This window comes from Petromyzon marinus, chromosome 35 (assembly GCF_048934315.1).
Source record: "Petromyzon marinus isolate PM22_M1 ecotype Great Lakes invasive population chromosome 35, UKy_Petmar_22M1.pri1.0, whole genome shotgun sequence".
Classification (NCBI taxonomy): domain Eukaryota; kingdom Metazoa; phylum Chordata; class Hyperoartia; order Petromyzontiformes; family Petromyzontidae; genus Petromyzon; species Petromyzon marinus.
The window spans coordinates 12,753,334-12,774,036 of NC_133701.1; the positions used below are offsets into that span (position 1 = coordinate 12,753,334).

The 20,703-nt window shown below is 45.6% G+C and overlaps 1 protein-coding gene across 1 annotated transcript; it reads left to right on the forward strand.

Moving 5' to 3' along the window:
* The first annotated feature begins 11,254 nt into the window (after positions 1-11,254).
* TRYPA3 (trypsin) lies at positions 11,255-15,969 on the forward strand. Its single transcript, XM_032966297.2, has 5 exons — positions 11,255-11,361; positions 13,025-13,184; positions 13,846-14,105; positions 14,639-14,772; positions 15,720-15,969. The coding sequence occupies exons 1-5, from the start codon at positions 11,322-11,324 to the stop codon at positions 15,867-15,869; spliced, it is 744 nt and encodes a 247-aa protein (XP_032822188.1). The 5' UTR covers positions 11,255-11,321; the 3' UTR covers positions 15,870-15,969.
* Positions 15,970-20,703: the final 4,734 nt, after the last annotated feature.

Consider the following 20,703-nt stretch of genomic DNA (forward strand, 5'->3'; position numbering starts at 1 on the left):
GAGACGTGTGGGTTATGCGGTTGCGAGTATCGAATGAAATTCATAATAAAGGTTTTTGGGTTAGATCGCGTTTATTTATAAATGTGTCGTAACCCTCCACCACCCGACACGGCCAATCAGCAAAGAAAAGTGTCACGTTGACAAAAGACAAATAATTCACTACTTCAGCCCACCGGTGTGTTGAAGAGTTAATCCACATTTACAGTTTGAGTACGACGTTTCGCTGGTAACTACTTCCAGCATCATCGGGCAATTCGCCCGATGATGCTGGAAGTGCCCGATGATGCTGGAAGTAGTTACCAGCGAAACGTCGTACTCAAACTGTAAATGTGGATTAACTCTTCAACACACCGGTGGGCTGAAGTAGTGAATTATTTGTCTTTTGTCAACGTGACACTTTTCTTTGCTGATTGGCCGTGTCGGGTGGTGGAGGGTTACGACACATTTATAAATAAACGCGATCTAACCCAAAAACCTTTATTATGAATAATATTGGTCGCGAAAGCCTACGTGTTAAACTATCGAATGAAAGTCGAACTTACCGACCAACTCTGCAACGGTCGAGGGCAGTGGTTCTTAACTGCAGCCTGCACCCATTTGGTTCTCAATCGTAAAAAAAATGTATAATGTTAATACATAAATAGGTTTGATGAAACAAAATAGTTGTACTTACGTGCCCGTGCTGAATTTGTGTTGTCAATGATTTACCTTATTAAAAAAATCTGGCCATGTCTCGCACCCCCAGAAAAGGGCATCTCGCACTCGCAGGAATTTCGAAATGCCCTTTCTGAGAACTAAAGGAGCGCAGGCTGCAGTACATGTTAAGACCCACTTGTCTAGGGGACGTGTTGCGAGGAGAGAAGGAAATCAGGTCAGCAGAAGCAATGCGATGTACGCGGAAGCATCGGAGACAGGCCGAGAGAGAGAGAGAGAAGTGACAGTGCTAAGATTGTGAACGGGATGAACGTTTGGATGATGCTCCAGGACAGGAAAATGTTTATTAATTCCCCCCACCACTTGCCCACCTGGCAGGATTGTATTATTTGGCTGCTGTATATTTCCACATGATGAGCCACTTCGTTGAGCTATAATTTGTGGTCAGGTGGCGTCTGAAAAATAACTTATAGCTCAGTGGGGTTTATCTGGTAAAATAAAAATACTGTAGTTAAGTTTTAGTATATTTATATATGTTTAGTGATTTGCTTACCTTTCCTATACTTGGCACTCCTATCGTTTTTGTGTACTGTTTGTTGTAACGTTCTGAACTGCCTTTTCTGGACATCTGTGAAAAAGAGCAAAGCTCATCGGATTTCTCCAAGATAAAATAAAGATTCTGATTCTGTATACATTGGTGTATCGACAGGTCACGTGTGGTGGAATAAAGTGTGGATGCGAGAAGTGGGCGGTCTCCACCACGCTAAGACCCATAAATCTTGTTATCCGTGGCCAGAATCTGTCCACGAAGACTGTTATTATCCGCGAGATAATAGCGCTCCTCTTATCCACGGTGACTTCACGGATCAGAGGAGTCACCCGGAAACGGCGGCGAATTACAGTGGATAACGTCCATGTCATCAAGACGTCTGACCAGTGTGGACGAGTAGATCAAATGTCCCCATAGAGGGGCCCTTGGGCTCCCTCTACTGGCCGGAGGCCCTTCCGCCAGCAGTGGTGTAAGCCAGAAATTGCAGGGCTGCCCCTCTACCCATTTTGCACCCGCAGTAGCTATACACATTGGCTGCTAGGCCTCTTTAGCCAGGTGGTGGTTGTCCTGCACGTAGCTGCCTGTAATCCAGCACTGTGGAGGCAGTGAGGGTTGGTAGATCACCGCACGCCGATGTTGTGAAACTTCCTTCCTGTAGGCGTCGAGGTGGTGCCATACCCTGGCTTGTCAGTAGAGGGCAGTACCGCGAACCTATGGACTCCACCTGTTCCGTCTGTATGGCATATAGTGTTTCTCCCTCGCACGCGTGGGGTTTCTCCAGGTGCTCCGGTTTCCTCCCACGTGTATAAACACTCGTTAATTGGACAATAAGACTATAATACATAGAGGACCGCAGAGCTTGGGAATTGTTGGCAGCTGCAACTGCTGCCTTCCCGCTTCGCCTGTATTTCCTCCTCATTCCGTCTCTCTCTACAAGAGCGAGTGAGCACTCTGGGGCGGCGCGTTACAAGTTGACACGATAGCTTTATTATTCAAGGCAACGTGGTCGTTATTACTGCTGCCACCCGCTGCTGCCTGCTGCTCACTCCCGTTTATGTTTAACCAGTCCCATCCGAAGTTCGCTATCCACCCGGCCCTCTTGCTGCTGCCGTTTCAAAAGAAGGGGCTGAGTGGCTCCAATGTTGCTGACGCAGGAATGAGATTTGTCTGCGGATTCGTGTAATCAACAACAAGGGCTAACGTCTGTCTAAACATTAACATCAAAGAACACATCGTCAATACCATCGCTTTAAGGCCATCGCCTCCTCAAAACAACCATAAGGGACCCCCTAAAAAACACGCGCTGTCTTAGCACAAGACAATCATAAGCGTCGTTATGGAGAATCTGAGTGACAATGAAACATTGACAATCCGTGTACTCAGGCGTCTGTCTCGTAACTATCAAATCACCCTTTGTGCTTTCCTGGTAATTCCCCAATGCGTCTCCCAATTTCGTTCGCCGCAACGGTGCTTAATCGTTGTCTTGTGCTGTGTATTGCTATAGAGAGTTGTGTCAAACTCGGACCCATATATAACAATAATACTCTCGATTTAAATCTTTCGTGACTGCAAGGATTAATCTTCTTTGGTTCTTTCGGTAAAGTAGAATGAGAATAAAATAATAAAATAAAACAATTAAATTCTCACGACGTTTCGGCCACAACACAAGTGGCCTTCTTCAGGTGAAAGGGACAGACCTGTTGGGACGACAGAGCTTCAATGAACGCTGTTAAGATTCGTAGCGCCTTTTTAATAATACTCTCCTTGCCTACAGGCATCTGGCTGGTCACCAGCATTGGTTCAAGCGAGCCTGACTGCCGATGAGACACTGAATGTCGAACCGGTCCAGAGTGTTGCTTATGTTGAACCAATGCTGCTGAAATTATGCACTCACAGAACGGTCATATGGCTGTGGGATGTGTAAAACAATCCTATATATTTTTATGTGGAGGGACAGATATTTGAAGGTGGTGTTACTCTATTTATATTTCGTACATGTCTTTGTTTTATGTAATGAGTGAAAGATGAGAAATGTAACAAATGTACTCATGAATAGTGTAGAGCGGTGGCGCATTGGTTAGCGCACTGCGTTGTGGGTTCGGCAACCCGAGATTGATTCTCCGCCATAGTCGACAACAAAATAAAGTAGAGAGATGACGAGAGACAAAGCGATACCGACAGGCCTCGACTTACGAACGGGGTTTCGTTCCGGAAACCCGTTTGTCACTCGAGTGTTCGTAAGTCGACGACTGCTTGTGCAAAGGCAGAGAGAAAGAGACAGAGAACACCAATTACAGAGAAACACAGCGAGACGGTAGGGGATGGAAATTGCCGTATCCAGGGCTGCGTGCATAGTAAGTGCGAGAATAGACATGGATACAGAGAGAGAGTTACGTAAGTAACTTGTAAATCCGGCGCTAACCATCACCGCTGCTGGCACGGGAGACAGTCGCATTGTTCATTGGGTGTGGCCAAGAAAACGCGGTCCCCACCCCCTGTTGTGAACCTCAATTACGTCGAGTGACTTGCTACCTTTCCTACCGCGGCTGTTGTGTTGTTTTGTTGCTGCAGCTCTCTCACCCGCCCCTAATGGACATCATTCTGTTGAAAAAAGAGCTTCATTGCTCATGGGATTCCTCCAGGATAAATAAATATTCTGATTCTGTATACATTGGTCCATTTCATTAATTCCATTCAATTTATTGTTTGAGTAAAAACTCGCCCCCACTAAACAGGGGCGGAGCCAGGGGGGTGACAGGGTAGACAATTGTCACCCCCGAAAAAAATCGAAAATCTGAAACATTCTGCGTATAAGTGTACGACACTCGGTCTGGCGGACTCCGTGCAACTGCATTGTCAGAGTGTGTCGCCAACCGATGGCGTCTAGTTCAACAGCTTGCCTCTCTAATCATTCTTAAAATGTGTTGAATGTCACCCCGGGCTGAAAATCCTGGCTCCGCCCCTGCCACTAAAGAGGGCATCGCAATAGTTTACAGTATAAAGTAAACGAGGATAGTCCTACCTATAAAATCAAGACATCTTATATATCATACTAGCTTAACTACCCGGCCTCGCCCGGGACTTGGATTCACCAAACCCGGCCGCCTTTGTCTCCCCAATGGCGATGTTCACACACCACACCAGTTACGCGTTTGAGGCTGAGGCTGAGTCGACCTAGGGGAGGCCCAGGACCGGTTCAAATAATCGTCACCGGTGGTGGCCGTGAGCGGGAATCGAACTCGGCTCGCCGGGATCGTAGCGCGGCGGAGCGCTAACCGCTACACTACAATGCGTTACGCTTCCACATGCGCGGGTCACGTGACAGATTTGACGTCACAGCTCACGTGCCGTGCAAAAAATTATGCATTATTGAGCTCCCCCCCCACCAAAAGTGTATTTTTATAATTTTTGCATGGTGTACAGTCTGGAAAGTACCCACATGGCAAATTTAAAGTTTCTTGCATGTCGGGAATTACGTTAAACATTTTGAACAGACACACATATTCACAACTTTGCCTTTTATATATATGGAGATAAACACACCATTGGTGGTGTGTAAGGAGGTACAGTGAGGGAAAAAAGTATTTGATCCCCTGCTGATTTTGTACGTTTGCCCACTGACAAAGAAATGATCAGTCTGTAATTTTAATGGTAGGTTTATTTGAATAGTGAGAGACAGAATAACAAAAAAAAATCCAGAAAAACGCATGTCAAAAATGTTATAAATTGATTTGCATTTTAATGAGGGAAATAAGTATTTGACCCCTCTGCTAAATATGACTTAGTACTTGGTGGCAAAACCCTTGTTAGCAATCACAGAGGTCAGACGTTTCTTGTAGTTGGCCACCAGGTTTGCACACAACTCAGGGATTTTGTCCCACTCCTCTTTGGAGATCTTCTCCAAGTCATTAAGGTTTCGAGGCTGACGTTTGGCAACTCGAACCTTCAGCTCCCTCCACAGATTTTCTATGGGATTAAGATCTGGAGTCTGACTAGGTCACTCCAGGACCTTAATGTGCTTCTTCTTGAGCCACTCCTTTGTTGCCTTGACCGTGTGTTTTGGGTCATTGTCATGCTGGAATACCCATCCACGACCCATTTTCAATGCCCTGGCTGAGGGAAGGAGGTTCTCACCCAAGATTTGACGGTACATGGCCCCGTCCATCGTCCCTTTGATGCGGTAAAGTTGTCCTGTCCCCTTAGCAGAAAAACACCCCCAAAGCATAATGTTTCCACCTCCATGTTTGACGGTGGGGATGGTGTTCTTAGGGTCATAGGCAGCATTCCTCCTCCTCCAAACACGGCGAGTTGAGTTGATGCCAAAGAGCTCCATTTTGCTCTCATCTGACCACAACACTTTCACCCAGTTGTCCTCTGAATCATTCAGATGTTCATTGGCAAACTTCAGACGGGCATGTATATGTGCTTTCTTGAGCAGGGGGACCTTGCGGGCGCTGCAGGATTTCAGTCCTTCATGGCGTAGTGTCTTACCAATTGTTTTCTTGGTGACTATGGTCCCAGCTGCCTTGAGATCATTGACAAGATCCTCCCGTGTAGTTCTGGGCTGATTCCTCACCGTTCTCATGATCATTGCAACTCCACGAGGTGAGATCTTGCATGGAGCCCCAGGCCGAGAGAGATTGACAGTTCTTTTGTGTTTCTTCCATTTGCGAATAATCGCACCGACTGTTGTCACCTTCTCACCAAGCTGCTTGGCAATGGTCTTGTAGCCCATTCCAGCCTTGTGTAGGTCTACAATCTTGTCCCTGACATCCTTGGAGAGCTCTTTGATCTTGGCCATGGTGGAGAGTTTGGAATCTGATTGATTGATTGCTTCTGTGGACAGGTGTCTTTTATACAGATAACAAGCTGAGATTAGGAGCACTCCCTTTAAGAGTGTGCTCCTACTCTCAGCTCGTTACCTATATGAAAGACACCTGGGAGCCAGAAAAAATTCTGATTGAGAGGAGGTCAAATACTTATTTCCCTCATTAAAATGCAAATCAATAAAATTTCGATTTAAAGCTTTCGTGACTGCAGGGATTCATCTTCTGGGTTCTTTCGGTAAAGTCACGTAGAATGGAGATAAAATAATAAAAATAATAACAGAATAAAATTCTCACGACGTTTCGGCCACAACACAAGTAGCCTTCCTCAGGTGAAGAAACAGGACTGTCCGGAAGACAGCGCTTGAGTGAACCCTGCCAAGCTTGACAGCGTCTTTTAAGCTTTGTCACAGCTGTCCTGTTTCATCACCTGAGGAAGGCTACTTGTGTTGTGGCCGAAACGTCGTGAGAATTTTATTCTGTTATTACTATATTTTTTATTATTTTATCTCAATTCTACGTGACTTTGCCGAAAGAACCCAGAAGATGCAAATCAATTTATGAGATTTTTTGACATGCGTTTTTCTGGATTATTTTGTTGTTATTCTGTCTCTCACTGTTCAATTAAACCTACCATTAAAATTATAGACTGATCATTTCTTTGTCAATGGGCAAACGTACAAAATCAGCAGGGGATCAAATACGTTTTCCCCTCACTGTATCGTGTGATGGAGTCCACTGCGTGGCGCTGTCCAGCACTGAGGTTCTGAGCGCGTCCATCCACCCCCCCCCCCCCCCCCACGTGTGTCCAACTCCACCTCCCCATGTGCGCGGGGGCTGCTTTTGCTCAGCGTTGTTATCTCAAACCTGCCTCGTGCGAGCGCGTCACTTCGCAATGGCTGCTCACAGATTGCGACGCGCCTTCAACACCGCGGTGGCTTTTTAGCAGCGTGGCGCGTTCGCGTGCCCAGACGTGGCGCAGCACTTACACAAACAGAACGTGGGTTACTTAGGGGTGCATAAGCACAAAATAGCATCAACTCAACACATCCGTTTAATCACAGCGAGCAGAGAGATCAATTTCTCTGTAAGACCCATATCTAACAGAGATGATAAATACTCGCCTGTAAACATCTGGCAGCTGACCAGCATTGGTTTTCGAAAGCTTGATTCTGCCGAGACAATGAATGTCAAAGCCTGCTTCGGAGTATTCTGGTGTGGAACCAAATGCTGTTGAAAAGATTCACTCCCAGCAGGCTGTGTGGCTGATGGGACGTGCAAAAATATCTTATTTTTGTTACGTGGAGAGACAGCTATGGGACGGAATATTGTCGGCTCATTCGTTTTGTTGCAATTAAGTTTTTTGTTCACATGCAGTACTATTAATAATATTGTTGGTCTAATTGCCACTTAAAGATTTAGCCTGCTACCATCACGCATAAAGTAATTCGCTATGAAATTACATCATAATGTGAATAGGCATTACTTATACAAAGGCATAATATATTGAAACAATACACAATAATAAAGCACGGCCCTTTGTCAATCCACTGCTGTATGAATGCCTCCACCACGCCGTGTAGGTCGTGGGAGTTGCTTGACCATACTTCACCAAGCTGGTCAGCAGTGCGGCCTGGTGAAGAGGGAGAGTCTCGTGGTTAAGGCATCATCTGTGGCTGGTTCGCTGGCAGAAGTCCGTTCTTTGTAAAAAAATAAATCAATCCTTTCTTTTGTCCATGTAATGTATAAATTATAAGGTAATTAGCGACATCATTTAAATGTCAGTGCTGTATAAATTAAATTGCAGGTATTAGGTATTATGGTAAATAGAAGTGAATCCTATACGTACTGTATAGTGGAAGAATGCCACCCTCTTGTGGCAATAACGCGTTTAAGCAGATCGTTTGCTGGCTTTACATGTCTGTCCCTCGAAATAGAAAAATACATACAGGAACATGTTTTTACACATGCCATTGGACGCACAGCTTCCTGGAACTGAATGGGTTCAGCAATGTTGGTTTAATACAAAGCAAAACTAGGACCGGTTTCGACTTTCAGCGTCCCGTCAGCTCGCCTTAACCGATGATGGTGAACTGCCAGATGGTTATAGGCCAAGGACCCCCACCCCCTGTCTATCTCCTTATATCGCTGGGAGATCACTAAAGCGATTAATTAAAAAAATCACCTGGGATTTGTGTTACTGGATCCTGGAGGCATGTGTCGGGTTTCAACAGTGCGATACACAAGGCAAACCCCCATGCTGAGCTTCACACGTGCCCCTCATTCTGACTTGCCTGGGATGTTATATTTGTTAAACTTCTTTCGCACCATACGCAATCAACCCTGCTAATCGGACGTGGGAGTGGGGAAGGCCAATAAACTAAACACAAAAAGCAGTTCTAAAGAAATGAATTTTCAATCTAGATTATTTAAAAGTGCAAAGCTCCAGTGGCTTCCTAATATCGAAAGGAAGAGCGGTCCGGGCGGCTGCAGAAACGCGTCTGCAGAGACTGTCTTTGTTCGATGGCCAGCCCTGCTCCTTGACAAGATCAGCAAGGTTTTGTAGTTAATGTGTGGCAAGTACTTTATTTGTAATGAGTGCGACCTCATAACGCACCCGAACACCGTCGGATCTTGCAGTAGCCGTCACGACACGTGCCAGAGGTGCTTGGTAACGTTTTTACCAACCGTCGCGTAGAGTAGTGAGTTGCCAATAATCGAGCCTTGTGGGTTCTATGCTACACGCAGACTATTCTATGCTACACGTTGGCTACGTCACGACTCAATAGTGGTGGAATGTGTCGTAGAGCCCTGATATTATAATTGCAGGACTTAATAGGGTGAGATGGATGTGGCGTCCCAAAATGATTCCCGGACCAACGTTCTGGACTGGTCTAGCTGAAATTAAACACTGTGTACAGGCTGTACTGCAAGTGCTGCTCGTGAACAACTATGTAGACCAGAACGGCACACGAGGGATGGTCTGGCCAGCATTATGACCGGCCACCTCTATCACCCCAATGCTGATGTGTAACACACCGCACCATTTCTTAATTTAAGGATTATTCGACATAAGGGAGGCCCAGAACCGGTTTGGATATTCGCCACTGATGTCAGCCGTCAGCATGAATGGAACTCGGGTCGCCCGGTTCCTGGGCGTAGTGCGCTAACGACTGCGCCACCACTCCTAGCAGAGACAGAATCTACACGCTCTGATACAATGATGGAAATTCAACGTATGTATTTATGAATGTGAATGTTTATTTTTGAAAGTTACGAATATAACATGTTTTGTATATTTAAAGCAGTATTATCGACGACATTTTGGAGTTATTTTTGTTATGTGTGCTTGTGCACCATTGCCAACGCAGTGACAGTATCACGAAATCCATTTCTTTTGGGTGTGAAGATCGTTCATCATTAGTCGGTGAGCGAAGACATCTGAAGTCTAGCCATGAGAAAGAGTGCACGTGGTTTGATCACGTACAGCACACACATCACTCGAGATCAGATTCGATATCTCACCTCACCAGGGTCACAAAATCACGCGACTTTAACCGACACGTCAACACTTAAAGGCGTGAATTTTGCATCAAACCCAGAGTACAGAGAAACGTGCTTTAATACTTGTTCTTTTTATGCACAGCCTAAAAACAAGAGGGTTTTCATCTGTGAAAAAGAGCTGCATAGCTCATCGGATTCCTCCAGTATAAATACATATTCTGATTCTGATCATTTCACCAATTTAAAGCAATGAATTAACACACAAAAGAACTGATATTAGTCAAACATCCCAATGATGAATTCCTGCAAATTATACATTTTTCCACACACAGAAGCAACACTGCTTATCCCCCCCATCCCCCACTGCGAACACCTGCAGGACCCTCCTGTAAGAGTCTTGAGACTCAGTGAGGCTTCCCTGGGTGTGTAACGATTATTGTATTAATAATAATGTCACTTGTACGTCTACATGTGTGTCGGAGATGTATAGGAATCGTGACTGAAGCGTGCTGAAGGAGGCCGTAATGCCCTTGTCAACTTGTGGGTGACCAGTCATCATCAAGTTCATTCTCAGGTCTTTGTCAATTATGCTGTATGAAGACCTTAACATAATCTTTAAAAACAATATATATTTTTTATACCAGGTAAGGCCCACTGAGCTATAGAGGTATTTTTCAAAAGCGACCTGGCCACAGATGATAGTTCATTGAAGTGGCTTTTTACGTGGACATTTATAGCAGCCAAATATTTTCAACGCGTATTGATTCTGAATGTGGAGGGGAAAATTAGAGAACCCGGAGAAAAATCCACGCGACCACGGGGATAGAGACACGCACACTCCAAATATACAGCGGGCGTCAGGGTCGGGATCGAACCCACGTACCTCCTCCATCCCAGGTCGAGTCAGTTATCATCTCGCCACCGCGGCGTCTTCCCCACGATGTGCGGGTTGTGTTTGACCATACTTCACCACGCCGGCCAATGGGGGTTGGTGAAGAGAGGGCGGGGTGACCTCAGGACCGCTTCAGATATCACTCGCCACTGATGTTAGCCGTGGCCGGGAATCGAACACGAGCGACTGGGTTCCTGGTGCAGTTCCCTAACGACCGTACCACAACTGCACCCCAGTGATGCTCATCTTGATAGAACATTTACTGTGCAGGACTGGATATGCACATTACACGCAGATCTCCCTTAACATTCTCACTTCCCAGTAAATTAAGATCACGGTGTAGTTATTGACGAGTGTGTGTGTTGAGTTGTAGTTGCTAATCGAGCTTTGTGCACCACTGCCAACGCAGCAACAGCAGCAGCAACACCAAACATACTGGGCAACTGAGACCTGCTCGGAGCACTGATCTCGGACCAAGCGGTGAGGTTTGTGGCAACGAGCCTTTTAAAGTAAAGAACAGTGTATACTGTTTCTGTTTTAAGGCAGTGCGGACGACAAACGTGGCGATATTTGTAGTTTGTGCTAATCTTCTTTTCACTTTTTGCCCTTTCAGGGAAATGTATCTTCAACTTGACAGGAACACCACAGCGGAAGGCGCGCATGAGCAAATAAACCGCGCCTGATACGGTTGTGGCGTATAGTTCCGGTAACCGGTTCTGGCTATTTCAGTATCGGCTGGGAAAATATCGATGGGTTTAATGAGGCTTCCACAAGGTACCGGGCAGCACAGAAGATACAGGACAAGGCCACGAGATAAGGTGGAGATGCCGATTGGGATATAAGGGGACTCGGGGCGGCAGCTCAGCATCGTCTTGCTCACGAACCACAGAGAAACATGCACGGGCTCATCCTCGCTCTTCTCGTGGGTGTCGCTGGTGAGTTCCACCAGACTCTGTGTGTGTGTCTTTGTCTTCATTTGTCTCTATGTGTGTCTCTGTGTGTCGGGAGCGATAGTGCAATGGTAAGCGTGCGGCGCTACGAACCCGGCTACCTGAGTTCGATTCTGGCTCCACGGCCAACACCAGTGACGATTATCTGAACCGGTCTTGGTCTCTCCTAGGTCGACTCAGCCTCAAATGAGTACCTGGTTCGATGTGTAAACATCGCTAGCCGTTTTCATAGGTGTTACTCGCTGACAGCAATTGCCCCAACAGTCTGTTAAGGCTATATGGGGGATATTTGTGTCTTGTAGACGTTTGGGGAGCGGTAATGTAACAGTTAGCGCACTGCGCTACGAACCCGGTGACTCGAGTTCGATTTTGAGCTCACGACCAAACATTAGTTGCGAGCGATATGTGATCCAAATTATTTTGGTGCTATGAAGAATGGCCATTGTCCAAAACGTCGTCTATGATATATTTTCCATTTAAGACAGAACCCCGAATTACCAGCGTGGTGAAGAATTGTTAAACAACCCCTATTCATGTATGTTGCATTTTTTTCGCAACGTACTAAGCACAAAACTCCGTTTTAAAGAAACGACCAACACAGAGTGGGGAGGACTTCATTTTGCATTCGATTGACAAGGGGCTGGATGTTATTATTATTATCATTGTATCACTGTAATTAAAACAAATATCTTGTCGTGGCTACATAGAGAGCAGCAATAGTGCTGCAGCAGTCGGTGCGCTGTGCTATGGTAACCAATGGCGTGGGTTTGAGCTTCCTGCAATGTTGCACAACGGCTGTCGCCCATTTGTATCCGATTGACCTCAAATCCAAAAGCGATGTCTCGCCTCATCACCGATGGCTTTCACTTTTACTCATTTAGCCACACCGGGAAACGCTGCTTTTTAGCCCGCTAGGAGAGACGGTGAGGAGCGAGATGGTGATGACGATGGTGTCGAGTATCATCGTCCGATTAGCACGGTTGACTACGTACGGTGCGACAAGAAGTTCAACATACAAAGTCAAAGCTGTCAACCCGTACATTTTACCCCGTATTTTTTGTACAGGGAAATTGAGTTTTCAGGTCCATACGACGTACAGCCGTTTCAAAACGGGCAAACAAAGATTGTGTCTATTTGTTTGTGTTTCTCCCTCGTGATGGGACTTTGTAGGGTGAATGTTGAGGTTTATAAAGGGCACGGGTGACTAATAAGGTCTGAATTGGTCTGTAATAAGGTAGAAACTGACAAGGGGTTGACAGGTATGCAACACACATACGTCTGGCATGGATAGTGGGGTGATGGCGTTGATGATAGTTGTGCAAGCGATAACTATAATTATTTATAATAATACTATGATTTTAATACAGCTTAAATCATGCAAATTGCTGCTGTTCGAGCAACTCCAATGTTGGCGATGATTGGGATTTTGCTAGCAGTGAGAATGCTTTCAATGAAGACAACGACGTCGATGATGATGAATGTTGGTGGATGCAAGTGAATGGCCCTGGACATACATCGACACGACTGTGTGTGTGCTGGCCACCCACCCCCTCGTGTGCCGTTCCGGCCTTCATAGGTGCTCGCTAATAACACTTGCCCCAACAGTCTGTGAAGGCTCTACTGGGGGATCTTTGTGTTTGTCTGGCAGCGGCGGCCCCATACATGTATGAGGACCACATCGTGGGTGGCTCCGAGTGCGCTGCCCACTCGCAGCCGTGGCAGGTGTCCCTCAACATCGGATACCACTTCTGCGGAGGCTCCCTGATCAACAGCCAGTGGGTCGTGTCTGCCGCTCACTGCTACCAGACGTGAGTGCACTGCGTGCGGACAAGAGCGGATCTCTTCGATGTGTGCGTGTCGGTGACTGGGAGGCTGAGGGGGCAGAAATGGGGCTGCTATCTAAATTACACGAAAATTTCCGCATGTAATTTCGTTACATTTGCAATTTGCAACTGGTATCTAAATTACACACCTCAAATAAATTGGTCATTCGTACATAAATTACATAAGTCAGAAATCTGAATGCTTTTTGTCCACCTCTGTGTGTTGGCGTGATGTTCTGGTGGGGTTTTGCCGAGCCACGGCACTGCAATCTCCGTTACCCATATTACATTTCTCAATGGGCACTGAGGTGTTGCTGAACTCCCGTTAACAGCCTTGAACCAGTGGTGTAAATTCCACATTCCTAATTTCATGGGTGAGTATCTCCACAGGAAAATCACCCTACAAAGTAGTAGCAATGTTATCAATCTCAGAGGGGAGATGGCCCAAGTGAACCCCCAACCGTGATTTTGAACATGAAGCGTTTCATTTGGGAAGACAATCGTTGTGCCCAGTGTGATAGCAGTAGGGAATAGGAATAGCGGAGATGCGATGCGTCGTTAGGTGCCGAGTTGTAATTTAAGAGCCGTATAAATTCAATTCCTCATCATTATCCTCGTCCCTCTCCTTCTCCTCCTCCAACCCCAGCGCGTCCCGCATCTCCGTGCGCATCGGCGAGCACAACATCTTCGTGAACGAGGGCACCGAGCAGCAGATTCAGGCCTCCAAGGCGATCCAGCACCCCCAGTACAACTCCTGGACCATCGACAACGACATCATGCTCATCAAGCTGTCCTCACCCGCCACCCTCAACCAGTACGCGCAGGCCATCGCGCTGCCCTCCTCCTGCGTCAACACCGGAGTCATGTGCACCATCTCCGGCTGGGGCGAGACCCAGACCAGCGTCGGTGAGGATGCACCGTGCTCACCGCCCCCCACCCACCCCCCTTCTCCCCCTTCTACTGCGACAGAGACGTGAAGGGAAACGCGTTCAACATCTGCCCCCATGCAAATTGGTAACATCCTTCTAATGTGGAGAGAGAAGTTGTTTACTCGTTAATGCAGCCACGTCACGATTGGGCGGTTACAATTACTTGTCGAATATTGTTGCATGCAGTGGGAAACCACAGTGCCTGAACTGAGGGGATAACACTTAAACACCTAATCTTGGATATATATAATTATTGTACAGCACTGGCATAAAGGCCCGAAACGCCAGCGGCCAGCAACCCACCGCGCTACTGAACACGTCACGAACGAGAGTGAATACGTTTTCTCGAATTGGGCAACATAGCGAGAGACACTGACAGTGAATTCCTAAGCTGCAGGCGGTGTTTTGACCCCGCAGCATGACAAGATCGACGCGTCAGTGGCGGGGTGCCGCCCTGTGCCGCGTGCTCGGCCTCGCCACCTCCTCAACCGGCGTTGTCTCCCCCCACAGGCAGTCCCGACGTCCTCATGTGCGTCCAGGCGCCCGTGCTGAGCGACACCTCCTGCAGGAACTCCTACCCCGGTGACATCACCAACAACATGATCTGCCTGGGATACCTGGAGGGCGGCAAGGACTCCTGCCAGGTGAGACGGCGACATCGAAGCCGAAGGAGCTCGCTTCGATCAGAGACAGATTCGAGGAACGGAGGGTTTCGGGAATCGCAGTGCGACTATAATTTGGGTTTATATCGTTTCACGTAAATATGCTGCGCAAGAAGTAGGATACGGTATTCATTTCAAACGTGAAGCAATGAAAACAGGGAGAATGTATATACGTATATATATTTTTATTTATTTAAAAAGTATTCAGCTTTGCCTTGAATTTTGCAGCAAAAGATGGCTGGAGGGAGGGAATTCCAGATTCAATTGACCAGAGTAATTGGTGAAAATTGTTACACGTGATTTGCTTTGTGAGTGCAATCATCGTGGAACGATAATAAGCTGCGTTGGTAACATGTTCAAATGAGCATTGACAGAATTGCACCCATTTGAAACTTAAATACGACGTTCACTTGCTACTTCCTGGTCTCGTCTGCTAGTAAAGTCAAATCGATTTCCTGCTGCAATGACCATTGAGCCACTGGTGCTCACCTCACGTTTACAGCCCTGAGTCTGGTGAAAAAGTGATTGGGCAATCACCATTGACTTTCTCAGAGAAATGATGGGATGAGTCAGAATCAGAATTTTTACTTTTGCTGGAGGAATCCGATGAGCTATAAAACTCTCTTTTGTCAGATGTCCAGTCGGGGCCAGTCAGAACGTTACAACAACAAACAATACAAAACACCGGTTTAACACGTAGGCTTTCGCGACCAAAATCATCCATAATATACGTTTTTGGGGGGTTAGATCGTGGATGTAACAACAAAAAAACCTATATAAATACAAACCACGATAGCAACCTCCAACCAGGACTTGAACTCGCAAAACCTTACGATTGACAGCTTCTTGCTCTACCATTGAGCCACCGGATGCAGGAGACAGCTGCTAACCCCCGACCCCCCTGACCCCTGCTGCTGCCACTACCGCAGGGAGACTCCGGCGGCCCCGTCGTGTGCAATGGCGAGCTGCAGGGCATTGTGTCCTGGGGCCGTGGTTGCGCCCTGCCCAACTACCCCGGCGTGTACACCAAGGTGTGCAACTACAACGCCTGGATCGCGCAGACCATCGCGGCCAACTAAGCGTGGATCTAACACACTACTCTTCACCGCGACCATAACGATGAGCATGACAACAATTCTTATGGTGTAACCAAATGAATAAAAATGTGAACCAATAATTTATCTTGGTTTCTGTGTGTTTTTTGTGAGCTTGTTTTTAAGGGGTATGCACTTATTCATAGTAGATTTCACAGTTGACTTTAAAAGCCAAAAAGTCAAAGTGAATGCCTGTTTAAGGAGCATTGAGGTAGTGCTCACCTCCTGTTTGCAGCTCCGAGTCAGTAGTGGAAATTCCACATTCCTATGACTGGTCAAGTCTATGTGAACCAATAATTTATCTTGGTTTCTGTGTGTTTTTTGTGAGCTTGTTTTTATGGGGTATGCACTTATTCAAAGTAGATTTCACAGTTGACCTTAAAAGCCAAAAAGTCAAAGTGAATGCCTGTTTAAGGAGCATTGAGGTAGTGCTCACCTCCTGTATGCAGCTCCGAGTCAGTAGTGTAAATTCCACATTCCTATGACGGGTCAAGTCTATCCATAGGACAACCACTGTTGACATTCGAGTCGAATGAGTCAATCCGCAACCAGAATTGAACTCCAAAACTTCTAGATTGTGAGCCACTCACTCTGATGCTGGATACTATGGTGATGATGTATTGGTTAGCACATTGTATTCTGAACCTGGTCACTTTATAGAGGTCTTTATGGGTTAGATCGCGTAAATATAAATGCGTCGTTAAACCCACCACCACCCGACACAGCCAATTAGCAAGGTTTGTCACTTAAACAAACATGCCAATTCGTTACTAGTTCTGCACTAACCGGTGTGTTGGAGAGTAACAACTCTGGCTGTCGCCTGATGAGGCTGGATGTAATTACTGGCAAAACGTCGTACTCGAATTGTAAATGTTGTGGGTTTACTCTCCAATACACCAGTGTGTCGGGTGATGGCAGGTTTAACGACACATTTATATTTACGCGATATATCCCAAAAAACATCTATTTTGGATATTGGTCACGAAAGCCTACTCCGTGTTAAACTGGTCACCTGAATTTTATTCTTGGCCAAGGCTGCAATCAGTAGCGAGTGAAAGAACCATCACCAACCCACCCCAACCAGGATGGTGAAGTTCGGTCAAACAACCCCTCAAAGACGGTGTATATGGAGGCATTAATCCAGCAGTGGTTAGTGTACTATTATTGGCTATATTCTATAAATAGTGAGTCAAACGACAAGACTCATCTATTCTATTTCGGATTCATATAGCGCCGTTTGCAGGGCGCTTTAAAATGCAAGCCGACGGCGTTCAGTGAGGGAGGTGACGGAATGCATAGAGGGACAGGGGCTGGGAATGGAGCTGATGTTGCAGGGGTAGGTAAGGCAGAATAAGGTGGAGTGTAGTAATAGGTTTTACCCTTTTAACTGGCACAAAAAACTGACACCTTTATTCAAGGCATCATGTCTGCAATAACCACAACACAAACAGTCAAAATGCAAACAAAAAGACAACTCTGATAATATGCACTGTCCTTGAATTTGATTGGTCCACACCCGAGAGGGCTTTCTTCAGAGCCTAGTCTCCACTGGTTTTGGACCAGAAGAGCCAAAAGGCGTACAACTCAAAAACAGCACACTATCAGAGTATTGAGGGCCCGGGGTGAGCATTTACATTATGAGCCTTCCTTTGCCAGTAACAAGATATAGTAATAAAGGTGTCAGTTTTTTGTGCCAGTTAAAAGGGTAAAACCTATTACTATATCTTGTTACTGGCAAAGGAGGTCTCATAATGTAAATGCTCACCCCGGGCCCTCAATACTCTGATAGTGTGCTGTTTTTGAGTTGTACGCCTTTTGGCGTCTTCTGGTCCAACACCAATGGAGACTAGGCTCTAAAGAAAGCTGTCTCGGGTGTGGACCAATCAAATTCAAGGACAGTGCATATTATTATCAGAGTTGTCTTTTTGTTTGCATTTTGACTGCTTGTGTTGTGGTTATTGCAAACATGATGCATTGAATAAAGGTGTTAGTTTTTTTGTGCCAGTTAAAAGAGTAAAACCTATTACTATATCATGTTACTGGCAAAAGGAGGTCTCATAAAGGTGGAGTGTGTGATGGTGAGTGAGAGTGTTTGATGGGTGCAACGTGAATGAGAGGGAGTGGGGTATGGGGCACAAGCGTGAAGTTGTGAAATGGGCATGGATGAGGGTAGGTGAAGGGTGGTAGGGGCAGAGGTCTGGTGGCCGGATCGCTGAGCTGATGGAGGAGCACAGTGTAGGGCTGGGGGATATAGCATACAGGATGCACGTAAAATATCGTGGCCAGAAGCTTGTTCAGCTAAATCAAGGCAAATCATTCATGCTTCAAACAGATAAAATTGATCCCATTGCTGCATTCATATCTACGGAATTCATGATTAAATAATGTAAACAATTTCCACATTCACAGCAAGCACCGTGCAGTAATGTAAACAAGTGCAATAATGTAATGTAAACAAGTGCAATAATGTAAACAATTTCCACATTCTCAGCGCGGTTACACTGCACGGTGCTTGCTGTGATGTCACAGAACACGGAATCACTCTGTGATCTTACAGTTCACATTGCAAGCTGTGATTTTACAGAGATCTGAATTTGCGTTCCGTTCGTCCCTGTTCATATCACACGGCTCGGTGAGATGGATGAGCAACTTTACGACTGGGTCATGTGACGGTTTGTTCGTATTCTTCTACAGGGAAATTTAGTTTTCGGGTCCATACGGCGAACAGCTGTTTCAATACGGGCACAAATAATAATTTGTGTCTATTTGTTTGTGTTTTTCCCTCGTGATGGGATTTTGTAAGGTGAACGTTGAGATTTATAAAGGGCACGGGTGACCAATAAGGTCTGAATTGGTCTGTAATAAGGTAGAAACTGACAGGGGGTTGACGGGTATGTTTGACGGGAACTGTTTACTTGGAACGTGCTCTCCAAAAAGCATTGGTGTGTCTGCAATAATGACCACGGCATCAGCACCGCAAGCCACACAACACCACCGTGCTCCATCAACCCGCCCAGAAGCCAGCTTGTCCACGTCTCAGGAGCGCACAGCACAGGGGCTGCGGTGTCGCATGCGACTCTTTGGTTGCCCCCTTGCGGGCAGCAGTTAACAAAAACTAAATCTTAAATAATCATTTGACGTAAATATAATCGATCAAATATGACAGGGAATGGGGTCACTATGGCATGTCTTGGTGACGGCAAAATGTTCAATCAAAAAGTATTGTTAAGGAATCACGAAATCTAAATGGACGCAGTTTATTCCATCACCTATTTTGTTTATTTAAGTAATGTGTGTGTCATCTGCTGCTCCATCTGTGGACCAGCTCTGGCCCCTGGAATAGCAACATAGCATTTCCACAACGATTGTATACCAGAAAGAAAACATATATATTACAGTTTCACCTTGAGTTTCCAAGTCACAACCACTTTAATAAAGCGTACATTAAACGTGTAATAATAATAAATACGGACATTTTTACATCTAGTTATATTATAAAGAAATGAACAGATTATGTAACTAGATGTAGTTATATAATTAATTTATCACTCGATACCAGATTCGATATCTCACCTCACCAGGGTCACAAAATCACGCGACTTTAACTTACACGTCAACACTTAAAAGCGTGAATTTGTCATCAACCCCAGAGTACAGAGAAACGTGTGTTCAATACTTGTTCTTTTTACGTGTAACCTAACAACAAGAGGTGTTTTATGTTCTGCCTCACGGCAAGTGTGGGGGTGTGTGTACACAGGAATTTCCTGTTTTGATGCTGAGGTTGGTCACGTGACCAGGAAGTTACGATTTAAGATTCCCTCTCGGCCACGCGGCAGGGTGTGAGCCATTACACAGAGTACAAAATGGTGGCACAAAGAGCGTCCCCGTGAAGATAGGTGCATCTGTTCATTGTGGGACTTTAATAAGCATTGTCTGTAAGTTCGTTTATGTTCTTATAATATTGGGAATGCTGATATAATGTTAGAATGGCCGTTATAATGCTGTAAATGCCTTTATAATGCTGTTAAATTGCTATGGTAAATATGAGGCCTAGTTAACAACGAAGCCTGCCACTTGCCTTATTGTGAATGTTACTTGTAATTGAATAAGTCGAGTAAGACTTGTACCCATGTAACATTATTGCGATCTTGAGAGCAAGGATGACGAAATATCCCATCTACAGTTCAGTGTTATGTGTAGTGCTGTACATTTAGGCTGCGGTATGATTACACGATGTGCCCTTAACACAGTAGCTTATTCTCTTGTATAGCTATTCAGTGCCTGGTCCATCCAGGATCTATTGTTGAGTTTCATGTTATCTAAGACAATGTTATGATGCTGTAGTATTCATTCATTGTATTGATATTTCCAAGTATTAGCAGATGCTGTATTTGTGCTGTGTTTTTCCATCAGTTTTACCTCATTCAATTAAATACGTTTGGAGTCGGATGTTCACCCTGGCTCTGAAGGTTTATTGCATGAGAGGTTATCTACTCGGATAGTGGTCCAACTCAGTGCACAGCGAGGCCGAGACATTTCATCTGTGAAAAAGAGCTGCATAACTCATCGGATTCCTCCAGTATAAATAAATATTCTGATTCTGATCATTTCACCAATGTCAAGCAATGAATGAACACATGAAAGGACTGGTATTGGTCAAACATCCCAATGATTAATTCCTACAAATGATAAACTTTTCCATAACACACAGACGCAATATCGCTTTCCCCCTCCTCTACTGCGAACACTTGGCCGAGCTCACCTGTAAGAGTCTTGAGATTCATTGAGGCTTCCTTGGGTGTGTAACGATTATTGTATT